We start from the raw sequence: 15,760 nt of genomic DNA on the forward strand, positions 1-15,760 counted from the left end.
TTATGTTTTTGCCTCGTGCATAAAGTCTTGAAAGCTGTTGTTCCATACATTTTCTGTTTTCATTGTCAGGTAGGAGGGTTAGTCCAGTATCTGTTAGTACATCTTAGCTGGAAGCAGACATCCCTTTACTTGTTCTAATCTGTAAATTCTCCCCACCTCTCCTCTCTTGGAACCTTCTAATTTAGTTGTTCAAAAAAATGGGTTAGGGTACCTGGGTGGCTCAGTTGGTTAAGCATTCAATTCTTGATTTGGGCTCAGTTCATGATCTCGGGTTTGTGAGATCAAGCTTTTGCTGTAATCGAAATAAACAAAACAAAAAAGTTGGGTCAGTTATCCTATAGAGTGCTTCAAAGTCTAGATCTTGCCAATTTTGTCCCCATGGTGTCATTTCCCTCTATTCCCTATGAACTGATAGAAGCTTGAACAGGTATAGGTTTACTTATTTTCCCCCAAAATAATTAATAACTGATACATGTTGCCTTGTTACATTATGAGGCATATGAAAGGCTCTCTTTTCGTGAGACGATTAATGAGAGGGTTCAGATGTTGTGAGCCTGATCTGTAAAGTTCTCTAGTAGCTTTTTACCTAATGATTTTGGCAAGTTTTATTCATCTTTGCCTGGATCACATATTTCTTAGGGATTATAAAATGATAAAAAGTTTGTCATTCTTTCTGAATTTATAAACTAGAGTTCTAAGAAATAACTTTTCTTTATCAACTAGTTGATTACTCTGAAGTAGAGTTCATATAGGAAGGTCAGAGTATATGCTGATACTTCGATGGGTCAGTTTTCAGAATAATGGGTTTGTTCTGAGAGCCCCTAAAAGCAACAGGTGATCAAATAAGGTTCATTTTCTTTGTTTTTTAGTTTCATTATGAGCACCTGATGAGAGTTTTTGACGTGGTTACTCTATTATGGTTATTCTTATTGATGCTCAAATTGTCCCATTTTGACCAGTAGGAGCTTATGCATGTTGGCCCTTGAGAACTTTTAGTCTCAGCTTCCTTACTATCTGGTATGACAGATGATCCAGGCTCCTCTTGGACATTTTCTGTTCTAGGCCGGGTATGAGCTGTTTCTTCAAGAAGCTCTGGTTCCTTTTAGAGTAAATGGTATTTTAGGACCATAATACTTAGGGGTGCTTATTGTCACAAGATTGATCCTTGTTTCTAGCTCTCAGGTAGAGTTAGGATATGTTTTTCTTTTTCTTTTTTTTTTTTTTTTTTTTTAAAGATTTTATTTATTTATTTGACAGAGATCACACGTAGGCAGAGAAGCAGGCAGAGGGAAAGGAGGAAGCAGGCTCCCCGCTGAGCAGAGACCGCCCCCCCCCCCATGCGGGGCTCAATCCCAGGAGCCTGGGATCATGACCTGAGCCGAAGGCAGAGGCTTTAACCCACTGAGCCACCCAGGCGCCCCCAGGATATGTTTTTCTATTGTATTTCTGAAGGAAACCATTTCATGAATTCATACTGCTATTTCCCATTCAAATTCAAAATTACAGGGTTTTTAGTTAACCTCTATTACCTTATTTCCATTCTAAGTACTGAGTATCCCAGTTCTCAAAAACACTGGGAATGTGAGACTTAAAATATGATGTAATTGTTCATTTGCTTTATCCCACAGTACACACACAACAGTCTGAGAATAAATACACCAACACTACCAGGTGTGATTACCATGAACTAGTCTTTTGGTGGGCTGTTTTGTTTTGGTTTGGTTTTGGTTTTTTGTCCTTAAGGTTTATCTCACTATGTATATGCAGTCAAATTGCTGTGTTTTAAAGTCTCTTGGACTACTTCATCTCTGATGATTTAGTTACAACTCTTTTTGGTGTTTAAATTGGCTTATGTTTAGCTTGTGGGAATATTCAGCTTGTCTTCTGAGTGTTTTTTAACACAACCACACTAATCTTTGATGACTCTTTTCTTCCTAGCTAGATAAGCTGTTTCTGGTTTTCTTATACATTTCTTAGCCCAGACCTGGAGCCAGCCATCCAAAAAACATGGTTCCTTTTAGTGGAAAATGGTATTTAGAGGCAATGTAGGTGCTGAAGTTGTGTGCTCAACTTAGTTGCTCATTGTTTCCAGGCTTTTTGGTGGCCAGATATAGGAAATACATTTTTCTTTTTTAGGAAGCACACATCAGGGGCACCTGGGTGGCTCAGTGGTTTAAAGCTTCTGCCTTCGGCTCGGGTCATGATCCCAGGGTCCAGGGATCGAGCCCAACATTGGGCTCTCTGCTCAGCGGGGAGCTTGCTTCGTCCTCTCTCTCTGCCTGCCTCTCTGCCTACTTGTGATCTCTGTCAAATAAATAAATAAAATTTTTTAAAAAAAAGAAAGAAAGTACACATCATTTGTTCAGTTTGATAATTCTAATTTAAACTTTCCATTATTTTACTAAACTTCTTTGACTCTATGTTTGTATTTTTTTTCTTATGCTGAAAATCTTGGTTCTTGATGACATTAAAATAATTTCTTACTTCACATATATAAACTAAGAACCCACTCTATATAACTTCTGAGTAACAGTATCAACACTGATATCAACAGTATGATTTTTGAAAACTCTTAAGTTTCAGGCTTTTAAAAAATTGTTCCTAAGATATATACCACTGGGTATTATTTTAAAGTCAGTGAAATAATTCCTTTCTGTGTGGTTAAACCATTAACTTGAAACACAGGTCTGTTTCGTTTTTCTTTTGATTTTTAAGTATTGTTCTTTCTTTATTTGAATTTAATTTTGTATAATTCTATACATTTCATAGTTCTAAAGTAAATCTTAACAGGAAAATCTTGCTTTTCTCTGTCTGCTCCATTCCCACCTACATAGGTCGTCATTTTCAAAAAAAAAATTTTTTTTTAAAGATTTACTTATTTATTTGACAGACACAGATCACAAGTAGGCAGACAGGCAGACAGAGAGAGAGGAGGAAGCAGGCTCCCCGCCGAACAGAGAGCCCGATGCGGGACTCGATCCCAAGACCCTGAGATCATGACCCGAGCTGAAGGCAGCGGCTTAACCCACTGAGCCACCCAGGTGCCCCTCTTTCTACATTTTGATTTATTCAACCATTCATTTACTCACCACTTTTCACATTCAGCCCATCAGCCAATCTTGATGACTTTATCACCAAAATATATTTCCGGTCTGCCGTCATATCCATCTCCTATTTCTCCATCACAAGCCAGCGATGTGTTTCTGTTGCATGTGAGTTCTCCACAACCTAGTTTGTACTTATCTCAAGGTATCACCACTGGCCTCAGTCCCTCTATCCCTCTGGTCTTTCAGTATCTTAAAACCTATCAGGGTCATTTCCCTCCCAGATTTTGCATTGCTGTTTTCTCTGCCTGGAATATTCTTTCCCACACTATAGTTCTCGGTTTAAATGTCATTTACTCAGTATCTTTGTAATCACTCTATCTAAAATAGAATTCTCAAAATTCTTTGTTCTGATTGGTTTCTTTTATAGTACACACTACATCTTGGAAGTTTTTGTGTTTATTTGCCCTTCGTCTGTCTCCTCCTCTGGAGGGTAGGAACCCACTCTGTCTGTCTTATTCATTGTTATATCCACAGATGATGAAACATAGTAGACAATTTAATAGCAATCAATAAATATTTGATGAATATGTAGAAGTAGTGTGAAATTTCAAAACAGTTGCAATTTAATGAAAAGCTTTACTTGCTCACGCAGAACCTATTACTTGTTTCCTTACAAAATGACTAGAAATATACAAAATATAAACAGTGCCAGTTAAAGAAAGAAAGAAATATGTGTGTATGTGTTCGTGGGGATAGGGAGCATGTAGTTAGTCTTCAAAATACATTTCTAATATTCTCTTTCCTGGAGATAGGCAGCAAATTTGGCTTTGAGCTTAATAGGCACTGCAAAATGGTTTCCATGATGTCAGAGCCCATAAGATAAAAGTCTTTTGAGCTCTTTCCGCAGTCTTTCTGTGTCGTCCTAATGGTGCACGTGAATGTCTTGGCAGATGCTCTCAAGAGCATTAACTTAACTCCTGAAAGGAGAGGCAAACGCTAGGTTCTTATTAGGCTAAGCTCCAAAGTCATTAACCAGTTTCTAACAGTGATGATGAAGCGTGGTTACATTGGCATATTTGAAATCATTGATGATCACAGAGCTGGGAAAATTGCTGTGAACCTCACAAGCAGGTTAAACAAATGTGTTTGAATCGGTGTTTGAGCAGATTAGATGTACAACTCAAAGACTACAAAAATAGCAGAATAATCTGCTCCTTTCCCCCCAGTTTGGTTTCATTGTCCTGACCGCCTCAGCTGGCATCCTGGACCATGAAGAAGGAAGACAAAAACACACAGAAGGGAAAATCCTGGGATTCTTTTTCTAGGGGTGTATCACATACATGCTAAGTTTAAAAAAAAAATCATTTGAAAAGGATGATATAGTTGGGATGGAAACCTGCAATAATTCTTTTATTATCTTAAATTTCACCCTGAGATCATTGTCAGCAGTTATTTAATTAGGAATCTTATCCTAAGATCAATGAAACAGAAGATACAGAATACTTACAAAGCAAACATTGCACTGCTGGAAGGACTGGGATATGAACAGGTGGTAATGTCTGTTTTAACACCGTAGAGATTAGATTTTGAGCATTAATATCAGACTCACCATAAAAGTCCCAGTGTGCTTATTTCTTATGTTCACTTTGAATCGGTATTTGAGCAAGTATATACACATTATGATAGAAACATTTCCTTTTAACACTCTTTGACAGGACTCTGACTTAAAGAAAACAGTGGACGAAAGTGCACGGATTCAAAGAGCATACAACCACTATTTTGATTTGATCATCGTAAACGACAATCTAGACAAAGCCTTTGAGAAACTACAAACTGCCATAGAGAAGCTGAGAATGGAGCCACAGTGGGTCCCAATCAGCTGGGTTTACTGATGATTCAATAATGGAAATAAAACTTTTTAAAAACGACTGCAACAAATAAGCCTTCTACCGAGAAAATACATGCACAGATAGAAGATATCTGCCAAGTTCAGGCATTTTTATTGTGTAGATTGTAATACCAGTACACTATTTGAATTTTTATATAAAATGTGGTTGGGAAGGTGTACTAATATATAATTTATCTTAATTTTTCTAACTTTTTATGGGTAATCTTTCTATTCATACCACATAAAGAAATGCGTTGAAGCATTTTATATGTTTTAATTTAGTACCCTTGCCTTTTCATCAAAGGAATTTTCAAATCCTTCATTCTCGCATTGGTCTCCCATTTTCACTGTGATAATGAATACTTGAAATAGTTTTGTAAAGCTGTCCTTTATTTAGTTCAGTATTTAACTAGTGAAAGGTCAGTTACTCTTTATTAGGAGAAAATAGTAATTATTGGCCTTCTTTCCTAATAAAAGTTAAAGCAGAACTATAATGTCCATACCTTCCAAGTCTGACATTAGAAGTCTGCTCAACAATACATGGTTTCATTATTTCAAAGATATATGGCTATCCATTCTAATTTAAGCAGGTATATTGTTTTTTTTTCCCCCTTCATTTCCATCTTGAGGGAAAAAGTGAAGAGCAATACTTTGCACTCTCATTTGTTGCCATTACAGGCTGATGCTAAGTGAATGTGTACACAGCAAGCAAGGCCTTGTAGGCTAAGAGAGTGCCTTATCCTGTAACACATAACGCAGCAAAATGATGCATAAAGTTGATTTATTTTCACATGTAGAAAATACCGACATTGACTGACGAAAATGAACCTACTGTAGCTTCAACAGTGTTTTATTAGGATATGGTCAGCAAATGTATCATGCCTTTGCAAATTTCTGTGATACTTCAAGTTTGCAAGTGGGGGATTTTGTGAAGAATCAGTGTGCTTTTTGAAGTGTGATGTGATTGTTAGAATATTTGTTAAATCTGTCGTGTTGAGAACCAGATCCATTGAACAACTTATGAGATCTGGAAATAACTGTCAGCTGTCTTATCTATATATAACATATACATTATATAATATGTACATTGTATGTATTATATAATATAAAATAAGGTTTTATACAGTTTTTTACATTTCTGTTAGGAAATGCACTTTTTTGTTTAGTAATTAAGAAAACAGTTCTCTTTTAGATGCATTAACATTCAGATTTTTAAAATTCATCTCAGTTAATAGGATTCTTTAGGATTCTTGGATGGTATAAATTCTTCCTCAAACATATTGAGATGTAGCTCATCATTAAACTAAGTTAGCTGTGTTTTATATTGCTGCCAGCTTTTCACAAGGACAGTATTCACACCTACAGGGTTAGGTGCTTGTGGTCATCTTTGTCCATGGTAGGCATCTGGCTCCTGGCTATTGAATTTGTTTTCTCCTCAACAAAGCCGTGACAGAACACCAGCCAGGAGGGCTTAGAAGGGGGAGAAAGTACATGGCAATAAGCAGTTATGCACACATTGCTTTAAATCATCTTCACAATGAAACAGAACAGCCAAGTTGCTGTATTGTTAAGATTGGAAATGTATAGGTATTTTTTTTATTCTAGTGTTACATATCCAGAACACAGATCATGTTCTTAGTCCTGGGATAGGGAATTAGTGGTAAAATGGATCACACCCTTTTAATAACTTTGGTAACTTTTAAACCACATATATTTACTTCAAATTCTCAGCTTCTCAAAGCAACCTGAATCAAAGCACAGTGTTGAGGTAATGTCTTATGATTTAGTGTTTCAACACTGAAAATTTTAAGAGAAATTTTGTTTCCAAGTTCTCAGGAAATGTTTTGTCTTCTGTGCTGTGCCTTCATGCTGTTGCACGGAGCCTCTTTGAGCAGCTTTGGTATCATTGTAGCAGCACAAGAAGTTTACCCACAAAATATTTCAACTATCGTGACATGATGGAGATGATTTTTACATCATATATATTTTTAGCTTTATCATATGATTTAAAATGCATATTATTTAGAAAATAGTCTATACTTAAAAGGATTATTTCTGTTATGAATGGTATTCATGACTAGTTAATATACTCTAGACCCCCATAATACAAAATAATGCTGTTTAGTTTATTTCAGTCTAGATGCCAGAGCTGAAGAGAATAAATTCAGAAAAGTTCATTGTATCTCAACAGAATCATTGAACTTGAAACTGAAGTTCCATCTGAGTCTGCAGGACCCAGTAGAGCTCTACTGGGGCAAGGAGTCCCAGAGGCTCCAAGATTCTTTCAAGGCAGTGAGAGAGTACAGTTGTAATCAATGAAGTATGAACTTCTCTTGTGGGAAATATCTAAAATAATTAGATTTACTGAAGAGAAAACAGTTTAAAGTGACGCTAAGCAATTGGTAATAGTTAAAATATGCATGCACATGCAAATGCCTTTGGGAAGAAACCTGTGCCAATACATTAATGTACCTGAGGATTCTTTGTGGACTGAAGAGTGTCCACATTCAGCATCCAGGGCATGACTATTTATATACGACTAATTATTATATATATGTATTTTTTATTTTCAAATGTACAAATACCCGTAGAGGTGATGTTCCTGGATAAGTCATGTAACCTTATAACTAGTGGAATATATGTGATGCACTACAACTAGTTTTACTTTTATTCCAGCCACGTCTTGATTATGCAGTCTTAATTTCTGTTTGATATTTGGATATTATCAAATATCTAATACATCAGGACTTTTACTTTTCCCAATTCTTAACTATACAATTGCTGAACATAGCTTTCTAAAATAGAAATCCTATTATAAACACAGTATGACTACAGCAATAGTAGCCTGAGCCCTAGATTCTAGAATCTAGCAAATTTACTTATAATAGCTTATGAGGACAAGTTTTCTTGAAAAGAGCAAATTGGTTATTAACATAAACTTAGGAAAGAATGCAAATTAGCAATAAAATACAATAGTGTAGCATTATAGATTATGGCCAGATACTAACTGCTTTGGCCATACATCCCAATGACAATAAAAGATGATATTTGCTTTAAAAATTCATTAGATTGGTATTTATTGCTGGGTAGAACAATAAGTGTCATAATCTGGTGATTGGAGTTGATTTTCAAGATAGATAGCCATGGAGTTAGGTACGATTATTTTGAACTGATAAATGTTAACTGTAAAAGTTTTGAAAATTGGTCAAAATAGTGGTCTACTTAATATTGTACTTTTATGACTTCTGAAACAACACTCCATTTTCCAGAAATCACAGGCTAGGGAGCCAATAATTTTGTAGTAATGAATCTTTATACTAAATATGGAAAAAGAAATCCTGAACTTTTATGTACATATATAGGTCATTTTTTTAAATGCCTGAGTCACCATATATATATATTATATATACAGCCATATGTATAATATGTAAAATTTTCCCAAAGTACATGAATAATAAAACTAAATAGGTTCACCCATGTAATTATAGCTAGTCTTCTTAAATGTTTACTCCCAAATTCTTAGACAGTCTGAAACTTTTTTCACGTTGTTTTATAAGGCTCCAGTTTTGAGGCAGATACTAATCTTTCTGAAAAATACAAAATTTAGCTCAGAAAATTATAACAATTTCTTTAAGCAAAAAGGACAGAGTTCTAGATGGCAATGTCGTGGGAAATACTTAATTAAACTTTCAAGTGAATTTGTGATATGGTTCAGGCTTAGAGATTCTGGTAACTGTCCTCCTGTTGTTCCAGTGGATTTGCTGTGACAATTCATGTAATAACATCTGTAATGTATTTTAAGTTCTTGAGCAAGATTCAGTATTTTAAATAATGGGATTATTGTATATAGTGCAAGTGAATATTCACAGACTTCTAAGAACAGTCAACTAATAATCAGCAGCATCATTTTTTGAGTATACACTGTATAGCTGAAGAAGATAACAATTCTGTAATTCCTTAAGGTAAGATTATTTTTAAATTACATTTTTGTTAGCTTCAAATTTTATTCATTTTCTAAATATGTCCCTTAATTCATTATGTTACTTTTTGTGTTCCTGGAATAATTTAGTGCACAGAATCAAAAATGAATTTTAATACCCTAAAAAGTGAAGGAATGCTATCTCATTTCTAAGGTAAGAATTTTGAAGCCTGGTTGGTACCACTTCTGCAGTACATTGCACTACTTTCTTTTTTTTTTTTTTTTTTAAAGATTTTATTTATCCATTGGACAGACAGTAGTAGTAGACACAAGTAGGCAGAGAGGCATGCAGAGAGAGAAGAAGGGAAGCAGGCTCCTCGCCGAGCAGAGAGCCCGACGTGGGGCTCCATCCCAGGACCCTGGGATCACGACCTGAGCCGAAGGCAGAGACTTTAACCCACTGAGCCACCCAGGCGCCCCTGCACTACTTTCTTTAAAACAATCTCTTTTATTAAAAATAGAGATGGCGTGCTTCTACTAGCTGAGATCCTAATTCTGACTGTGTGACCTTTGATAAAATTTATATTTTCCTTTACTTTTAATATTCCATCAGTTAAATGAGGCTAGCTTAATATTTGTCTTCACCTTAAATTACAAGAAGTAATTTGTAACTTTGATGTGATAAATGCTAGGCTGGAAAATCCTTATTAGGCTACTTAATCTATTTATTACATGTATTCACTTATATTGATGTTTTTTTATCTTTTAGTTTATTTAAAATGTATCTCTTTCAGAGGTAGCATAATGAATGGTACATACTATTCCAGAATCCTACCTCCAGTTTTAAAACAGCTCCAAGGAGGGTCTGTTCTGCTCTCTTGTGGCCTTGGTCAGGAGGTCCTTTTGAGTTTAGAATTCCACTCTCAGTCCAAACCTTTAACAAATTCTTGTTACTCACAAATCAAATAAAATATAAGCAATTCAGTATTCTGACATCCAAGACATTCTGATCTTTGGCCTTTAAAGTTGCCCTACCTTAATTCTTATGCCTGAAATTTATCATTGCAGCCTTATTGTTTAACCCATAGTATTAAGTTTAAAAGGCATCTGTTTCTTTGTAGGGAGAATTATTGTTACCTCCAATTAGTGGACCTTGAATTAAACATGAAGACATCTTAGTTGCTTTCTCTTTCTAATGGCTTCATGGCTATTGGCTGATAATGCAGTGCTATGATAAATCTGACTTGCTTCCACACACCAAAGTTAACCAGAAGTGACAGTTCATTCCCTTTTTTCCCCCCTACCAGTTTTTACTAATTACTAGCACAAACCAAATGAACACGTCTACAATGAGCATAAATGCCACTTCGTATTTGGGAAAGTAAATGAATTAGTGCTTGTAAACCTGCCTGAGTCCCACGGAATAGTACTGTTGTTGCCACAAAGCAGAAGCCAAAAGGTCTTATTTTAAAAGTTGGAACTAGATGTCTTTGTTGCACTTCAGCAACAGCAGGGGGTAGAAACATACAAATATGACAGGCCATACCTGAAATTAGTTTTTCCTCATATCAGTCAAGGTGGCCAAGCAGCTTAGAGGAAGTGGAAAAAAAGCAGAGCATTCAAAACTCCTCAGCTATAAATTACCACCTTTTAAGCAGAAGTCATCACCAGTTAAAATACGTGGTCTTCATCTTATTCTGAAAAAAGAGAGGCAATAGTATAGCAACACTGCTTTGAAGACAAAGATTGTTCTGGTAAATATGGTCCAAATGAGGAATGCCTTCACCTTTTCAGGTAGAACCAGATTTGAGGAATTGCTCGTCTCCACTATAATTTAAGTGTAAGATCAATATTCCTTTTGGCTATGTGTTCTTTTAAAAGAACTGCCGAGTCCTCTTTCTTTGGTAACACTGATTTTTAAGGAAGTGGGATCTTGGGTTTTGCTGGGGAAGAATGAACACTTAGGGTTCGGCAGCAAGTATAGTTTTCTGCATGTTGAGTTATTTTAGAGCCCATGGTGAGGATTTGATGTGAAAACCTTGCTTTGGGGATTTTTTTTTTCCATTTCAGTTTGGTATATCTTTATTTTGAAACAAATGCATGCTCTTTTTAACCTCTAATCTTTGAAATAATTGTAGAACTTTTCTTTTTTAATGGAGGGCAAAATGCTTGTTAGCAATCTAAAAATAAAAGCTGAACAAGCTGCTAAAGTTAACTTTCTGATGAAAAAGTTTAAAAATAAAATTTGCTATTGCTTTCCAAGTAATTGTATTACTAGTTCCTGTATAAAAGAAACATTACTGCTGCCCTTGTATAAATAAAATTTTCTTGCAGTACAATTATTGATTTTTCAGAAACTGTCCCTATAAATTTCTCTTTTCACATATTTCCTATGTTGTCCAAAACAAAAATTATTGAAATGTTCAACATGTGAGATTGTATATTCCAAGTAAAATATTTTTGTACATATAAAAATAAATATTTAATATTGCAAAAATATAGTGTTTCATTTATAGGTAGAACTGAGGTTTAGAGATGATAAATACAGAGGATATCAGATTAGCTTTTGTAATTTCTTTTTAAATGCTAGTAATCTTTGCAAAAAGCGTGTAATAACATGTAGTTTTTCCCACCAAAATAAATATATAAATTTTTCACCTGCTTCTCTTCTTTAACAAGGAAGCCCTAACTGTTGTTTCCTCTATCCCAGCCCAAGCCATTTGGTGGCTTTCAAAGGTGACATGCTCAAGGAAAAAATGGCAGAGACAGGGAAGATTAAAATACAGGATCAAGAAAAGGCGTCTATGCTTAGATGACATGAGATGCTAGGACAAGTTAGCCAAGCAGGAAAAGCCCTGGTGGGAGATACAGCACCCGCTGTGGCACAGCTCAGTCCTGAGGCCTGCAGTAGAAAAGGGAGGCCGACCCACCAGGCTGGCCAAGAGATGGAGGCATGACTGTGGGTGAGTGTGGGAAGCCGATGTCCAGAAAAGGTATTCTTGCAACTCTTTCTCAAGCTAAGTTTCTGGGATTCCATGCCCAGTACTTCAGAAATTGCTAGTCTAGTGTACTTCTCATGTCTCCCAAAGAATCAGTTTTAGATTATTCGCTTTCATCTTGTACTGTCCGTTTTCTCTCACTACAGTAAAAAACTGCCACAAACTTTGTAGCTTTTTTTTAAATTTAAGGATTTTATTTATTTGTGAGAGAGAGAGAGAAAAAAGCACAAGCAGGGGAGGCAGCAGGCAGAGAGAGAAGCAGGCTCGCCACTGAGCAGGGAGCTGAATACAGACATTCAATCCCAGGACCCTGGGATCATGACCTGAGGCAAAGGCAGATGCTTAACCAACTGAGCCACCCAGGTGTCCCAACTTCACAGCTTTAAATACAAACTCAGATCTGCAGGTTGAAAATGCAACGCAGGTCCCACCTAACTGAAATTGAGACCTTTCCCAGGGCCTGCTCTGGCTCTTAATGCTGGAGAGAGAACCTTCTTTCAGGCTCTTGCACGTTGGCGGCAGATTGCAGTTCCATGCTACTGTAGAACTGAGGTCCCCCCTTTCTTATTGACTGTCACATGTCTCTTGTTCTTGAAATGACCTCTCTCTGTCTCAGAGTCAGCAACAGCACTAAATCTTTCCTGTGCCTCATCTTTCCTACATTTTCTTGGGCCAGGTCTCTGACTCTTCTGCCCTCTAAGGACCCACCCAGATAATCCAGGATAATCTCTGTCTCAGGATCTGTCACCTGTAGAACATCTGTAAAGTCCCTTCTTGGTACATAAGGTAACATGTTCACATGTTCACAATTCCAGGTTCTAGGGATTATTAGATCATGGACACCTGAGGGACCCTAACAGAAGTGCTTCTTGCCTCTTCCTGCATCCACTTGGCAAAAGACGAGTGGTCATGGAAACATTTGAGTGAAGGTGGCTTTCCACTTCTGTTGTTCTGGAAAATACTCTGTTTTCTAGGTATCTGGTCTACCAGAATTTGCTTACAAATGTAAATGTACATTTACAATTAATTGTATGTGGTGATAAGGATACTAGTTCATTGTATGTAGTGATGAAGATACTAGTTACTTAGAAGAGCCTTTTGGAAGCCCACTCGAGCATGCCCAGCACTACTTTGCCCACCATGTCACAGTGCGGTCTGCTAAGGCATGGCAGTAACTGGGAGGCTGGGGAGACCTGTAGCAGCATATGGCTACATCCTTTTTAATTGCAAATTTTTAAAAAAGATTTTATTTATTTGTTAAAGAAAGACACAGTGAGAGAGGGAACACAAGCAGGGGGAGTGGCAGAGGGAGAAGCAGGCTTCCTGCTGAGTAGGGAGCCTGATGAGGGGCTCGATCCCAAGACCCTGGGATCATGACCTGAGCAGAGGGCACCCTTAATTCCAAATTTTTAAGACACAGTCCAACAGGGTAACTAGCTGATAGTTGTAGAAATGGCCAAATGCCTTAGTTGTTTATTTGATGTAACTCAAACTTTTTGGCATGTGCTGGGATGGCCTTTTTTCTTTCTGCCTGAAGCTGATCTTTTAGTTTCTGTTGCTTTTGGATTTTTTTGGTTTGGCTTGGCTTTGGTTGGTTGCTTTTTTAAGAGGTTAATATATACGCGGGGGCGCCTGGGTGGCTCAGTGGATTAAGCCGCTGCCTTCGGCTCAGGTCATGATCTCAGAGTCCTGGGATCGAGCCCCGCATCGGGCTCTCTGCTCAGCAGGGAGCCTGCTTCCCCCTCTGTCTCTGCCTGCCTCTCTGCCTACTTGTGATCTCTCTCTCTGTCAAATAAAATAAATAAAATCTTTAAAAAAAAAAAAAAAAAAAAAAAGAGGTTAATATATACAAAATTATATCAGGAATAGAAGGGTAACACCCCAGCCTCTTGTCCCAACTTCTAAATCCTCTCCTCAAAGGAATCACAGTCCAGTTTCTTTTAGACTCTTAAAGGAGCTTCCCACTGCCTTGTGATACATGTGTAGCTATATGTTTACACAAGTAGGTTCTTAGAAAATCTGCCATCAATTTTTTTGTTTATAAAACTTATTTCAGAAAGACAAAAAGGCATGTATAGTGCCACTGTTGTAGCACAACTATTCACTTTGGCAGATTCCTTTCCAGTTAGTTATAAGGTGCTTTTTCTGTTGTTGCCACACAGTGTACAACTCTCCTTTTTTTTCATGTATTGGAAGTATTTCCATAAGATTTAGTCTTATTTTTGAGGTGATGAAAGGGTTATTTTGTTTCATTTCTTCCATGTTAATGCTCATTAAAATCTGAAGAGCAGAAAAGAGAGAAATAGACGATGTTGAGGTTAAAAAAAAATGTGCTGAGTAACACATTTATCTTTCAACAACTGCTACTTCTATCCTCCCTGCTCCTAAGGTAAGACTAATTCTAAGAGGAAGTCTTAGCTACTTTTTGCTAAGGAAAAGTGGTTTCAGGTCCCCAGTAGTTGGTGGCAATGGAATCAGAGGCACTAGAGAAACACTCCAAGTTATTTATAGAAGAATTTCAAACAGAATGTAAAATATACACAGTTCCCTTTGATACAGTATATAGTATTTTATAAATTAAAAATCGAGAATGCATGAGAAATCAGCATTGTTCTAGACATAGCATACAAAAAAAAATGCAATACAAAAAAAAAAAAATGCATACAAAAATGTCTATAGCTAGACCCCTAAGGAAGGGGATCCTGCTACTAGAATAGTGTAATTTTGTTTAGCAGAGTATATGTACTATAATGGCATTTACAGTTCATTTGTCAATCAACACATCTATAACACAGACTCTTCTATTAATTGTCTTCCTATAGCATTCACGACTTAAAATTAATTTTTGGATCAAAGTGTCATATTCAGCTGTTTTTGTATAGCAGAAAGAAATAAATGGACCCATTTTTTCTGTGAAAAAAATCTGTACACTGGCTTAGAATTCTCAACCATCCTCTAGCTCTTCAGATGCTAGAATCTAATTTAGACACAGGGTCACCAGCATAGGCCTTTTATGAAAAACTGTTTATAGAGTACCTAATGGCTAAACTCAGTAGTATCTTAACAATGCTGGAAAATACCCAGCCTTGGCTGATAATACATATTTGTAATTCACATATGATGCTATTAATGTGCTCTGCTTAAAGCACAGAGTCCATTTAGGCTTATATAAAGAATTAGTGGGAAAATGTTAGGGTCCTTCTGGGTGACAACTTTAACAGATGACTGCAGTCTCTCCAGGTTCATGTCAGCTGAGGCAAACAAACGCTGCACAATCATAAACCTTTCCATATCCTTCAGAGGAGCCAAGTCTGGGTTTTCAAGATCAGATATTCCATCATCAGAGAGAGCACGGAGCTGAAATGACACATTTAAGCAAATTCACTTAAAAATGTTACAGACAATCCACATAGCTAAATAATAATGTACTTCTAGATGATTATGGGGAAAAATTAAATTGTTATTGTTCTTTAAATTCCCCAAGTGGTGCAGAAAAACCCTTAAGATGTAACAAGAGCTATTTCTCCCAGTCCAGGACCTTACATCTGATTTTTCCAATTTGCCTGGAGTTCTGACTGAATCTCCGTTCTGAATTTTACCTTCTCGATCCCTTAACTTCAGGAGATGAGAAACTTCAGAATGTAACTTTCCCATAGAAACAGTATGTATGGTTTGATTTTTCTTTTTATTTCTTAAATAGTTGCTTGATCTCCTCAAAAGGGTAGGTACCACTGTTTAGTAATGCTTCCTGCCTAAAGAACCTTTGCCCTTGCTATTCCTACCTGGGACACTCCCTCTAGAGTTCCATGTAAACCCTTTTTCTCATCTCTCATTGTCTTCTGCAGTGCCTCTTCAGAAAGGTCTTTCCTACTCTCCCTTCTACCCCCATATCCCAGCCACTATTACC

The 15,760-nt window shown here is 36.7% G+C and overlaps 2 protein-coding genes and 1 pseudogene across 8 annotated transcripts in view; 2 read left to right on the top strand and 1 right to left on the bottom strand.

The window, feature by feature from the left end:
• The window catches only part of PALS2 (protein associated with LIN7 2, MAGUK p55 family member), a 111,108-nt gene extending 102,747 nt beyond the window's left edge, over nucleotides 1–8,361 (top strand). For all 6 annotated transcript variants that reach the window (XM_059171370.1, XM_059171369.1, XM_059171375.1 and 3 more), the window contains one exon: nucleotides 4,763–8,361. In XM_059171370.1, coding sequence (XP_059027353.1) covers nucleotides 4,763–4,939 — 177 coding nt within the window. In that variant the 3' untranslated portion in view covers nucleotides 4,940–8,361. The remainder of the gene's footprint in view (nucleotides 1–4,762) is intronic.
• Nucleotides 3,973–4,372, top strand: LOC131829515 (small ribosomal subunit protein uS8-like; annotated as a pseudogene).
• Nucleotides 8,362–13,686: 5,325 nt separating the features above from the next.
• The window catches only part of GSDME (gasdermin E), a 79,499-nt gene continuing 77,425 nt past the window's right edge, over nucleotides 13,687–15,760 (bottom strand). For both annotated transcript variants that reach the window (XM_059171377.1, XM_059171376.1), the window contains one exon: nucleotides 13,687–15,210. In XM_059171377.1, coding sequence (XP_059027360.1) covers nucleotides 14,980–15,210 — 231 coding nt within the window. In that variant the 3' untranslated portion in view covers nucleotides 13,687–14,979. The remainder of the gene's footprint in view (nucleotides 15,211–15,760) is intronic.

This window comes from Mustela lutreola, chromosome 4 (genome assembly GCF_030435805.1).
Source record: "Mustela lutreola isolate mMusLut2 chromosome 4, mMusLut2.pri, whole genome shotgun sequence".
NCBI lineage: Eukaryota > Metazoa > Chordata > Mammalia > Carnivora > Mustelidae > Mustela > Mustela lutreola.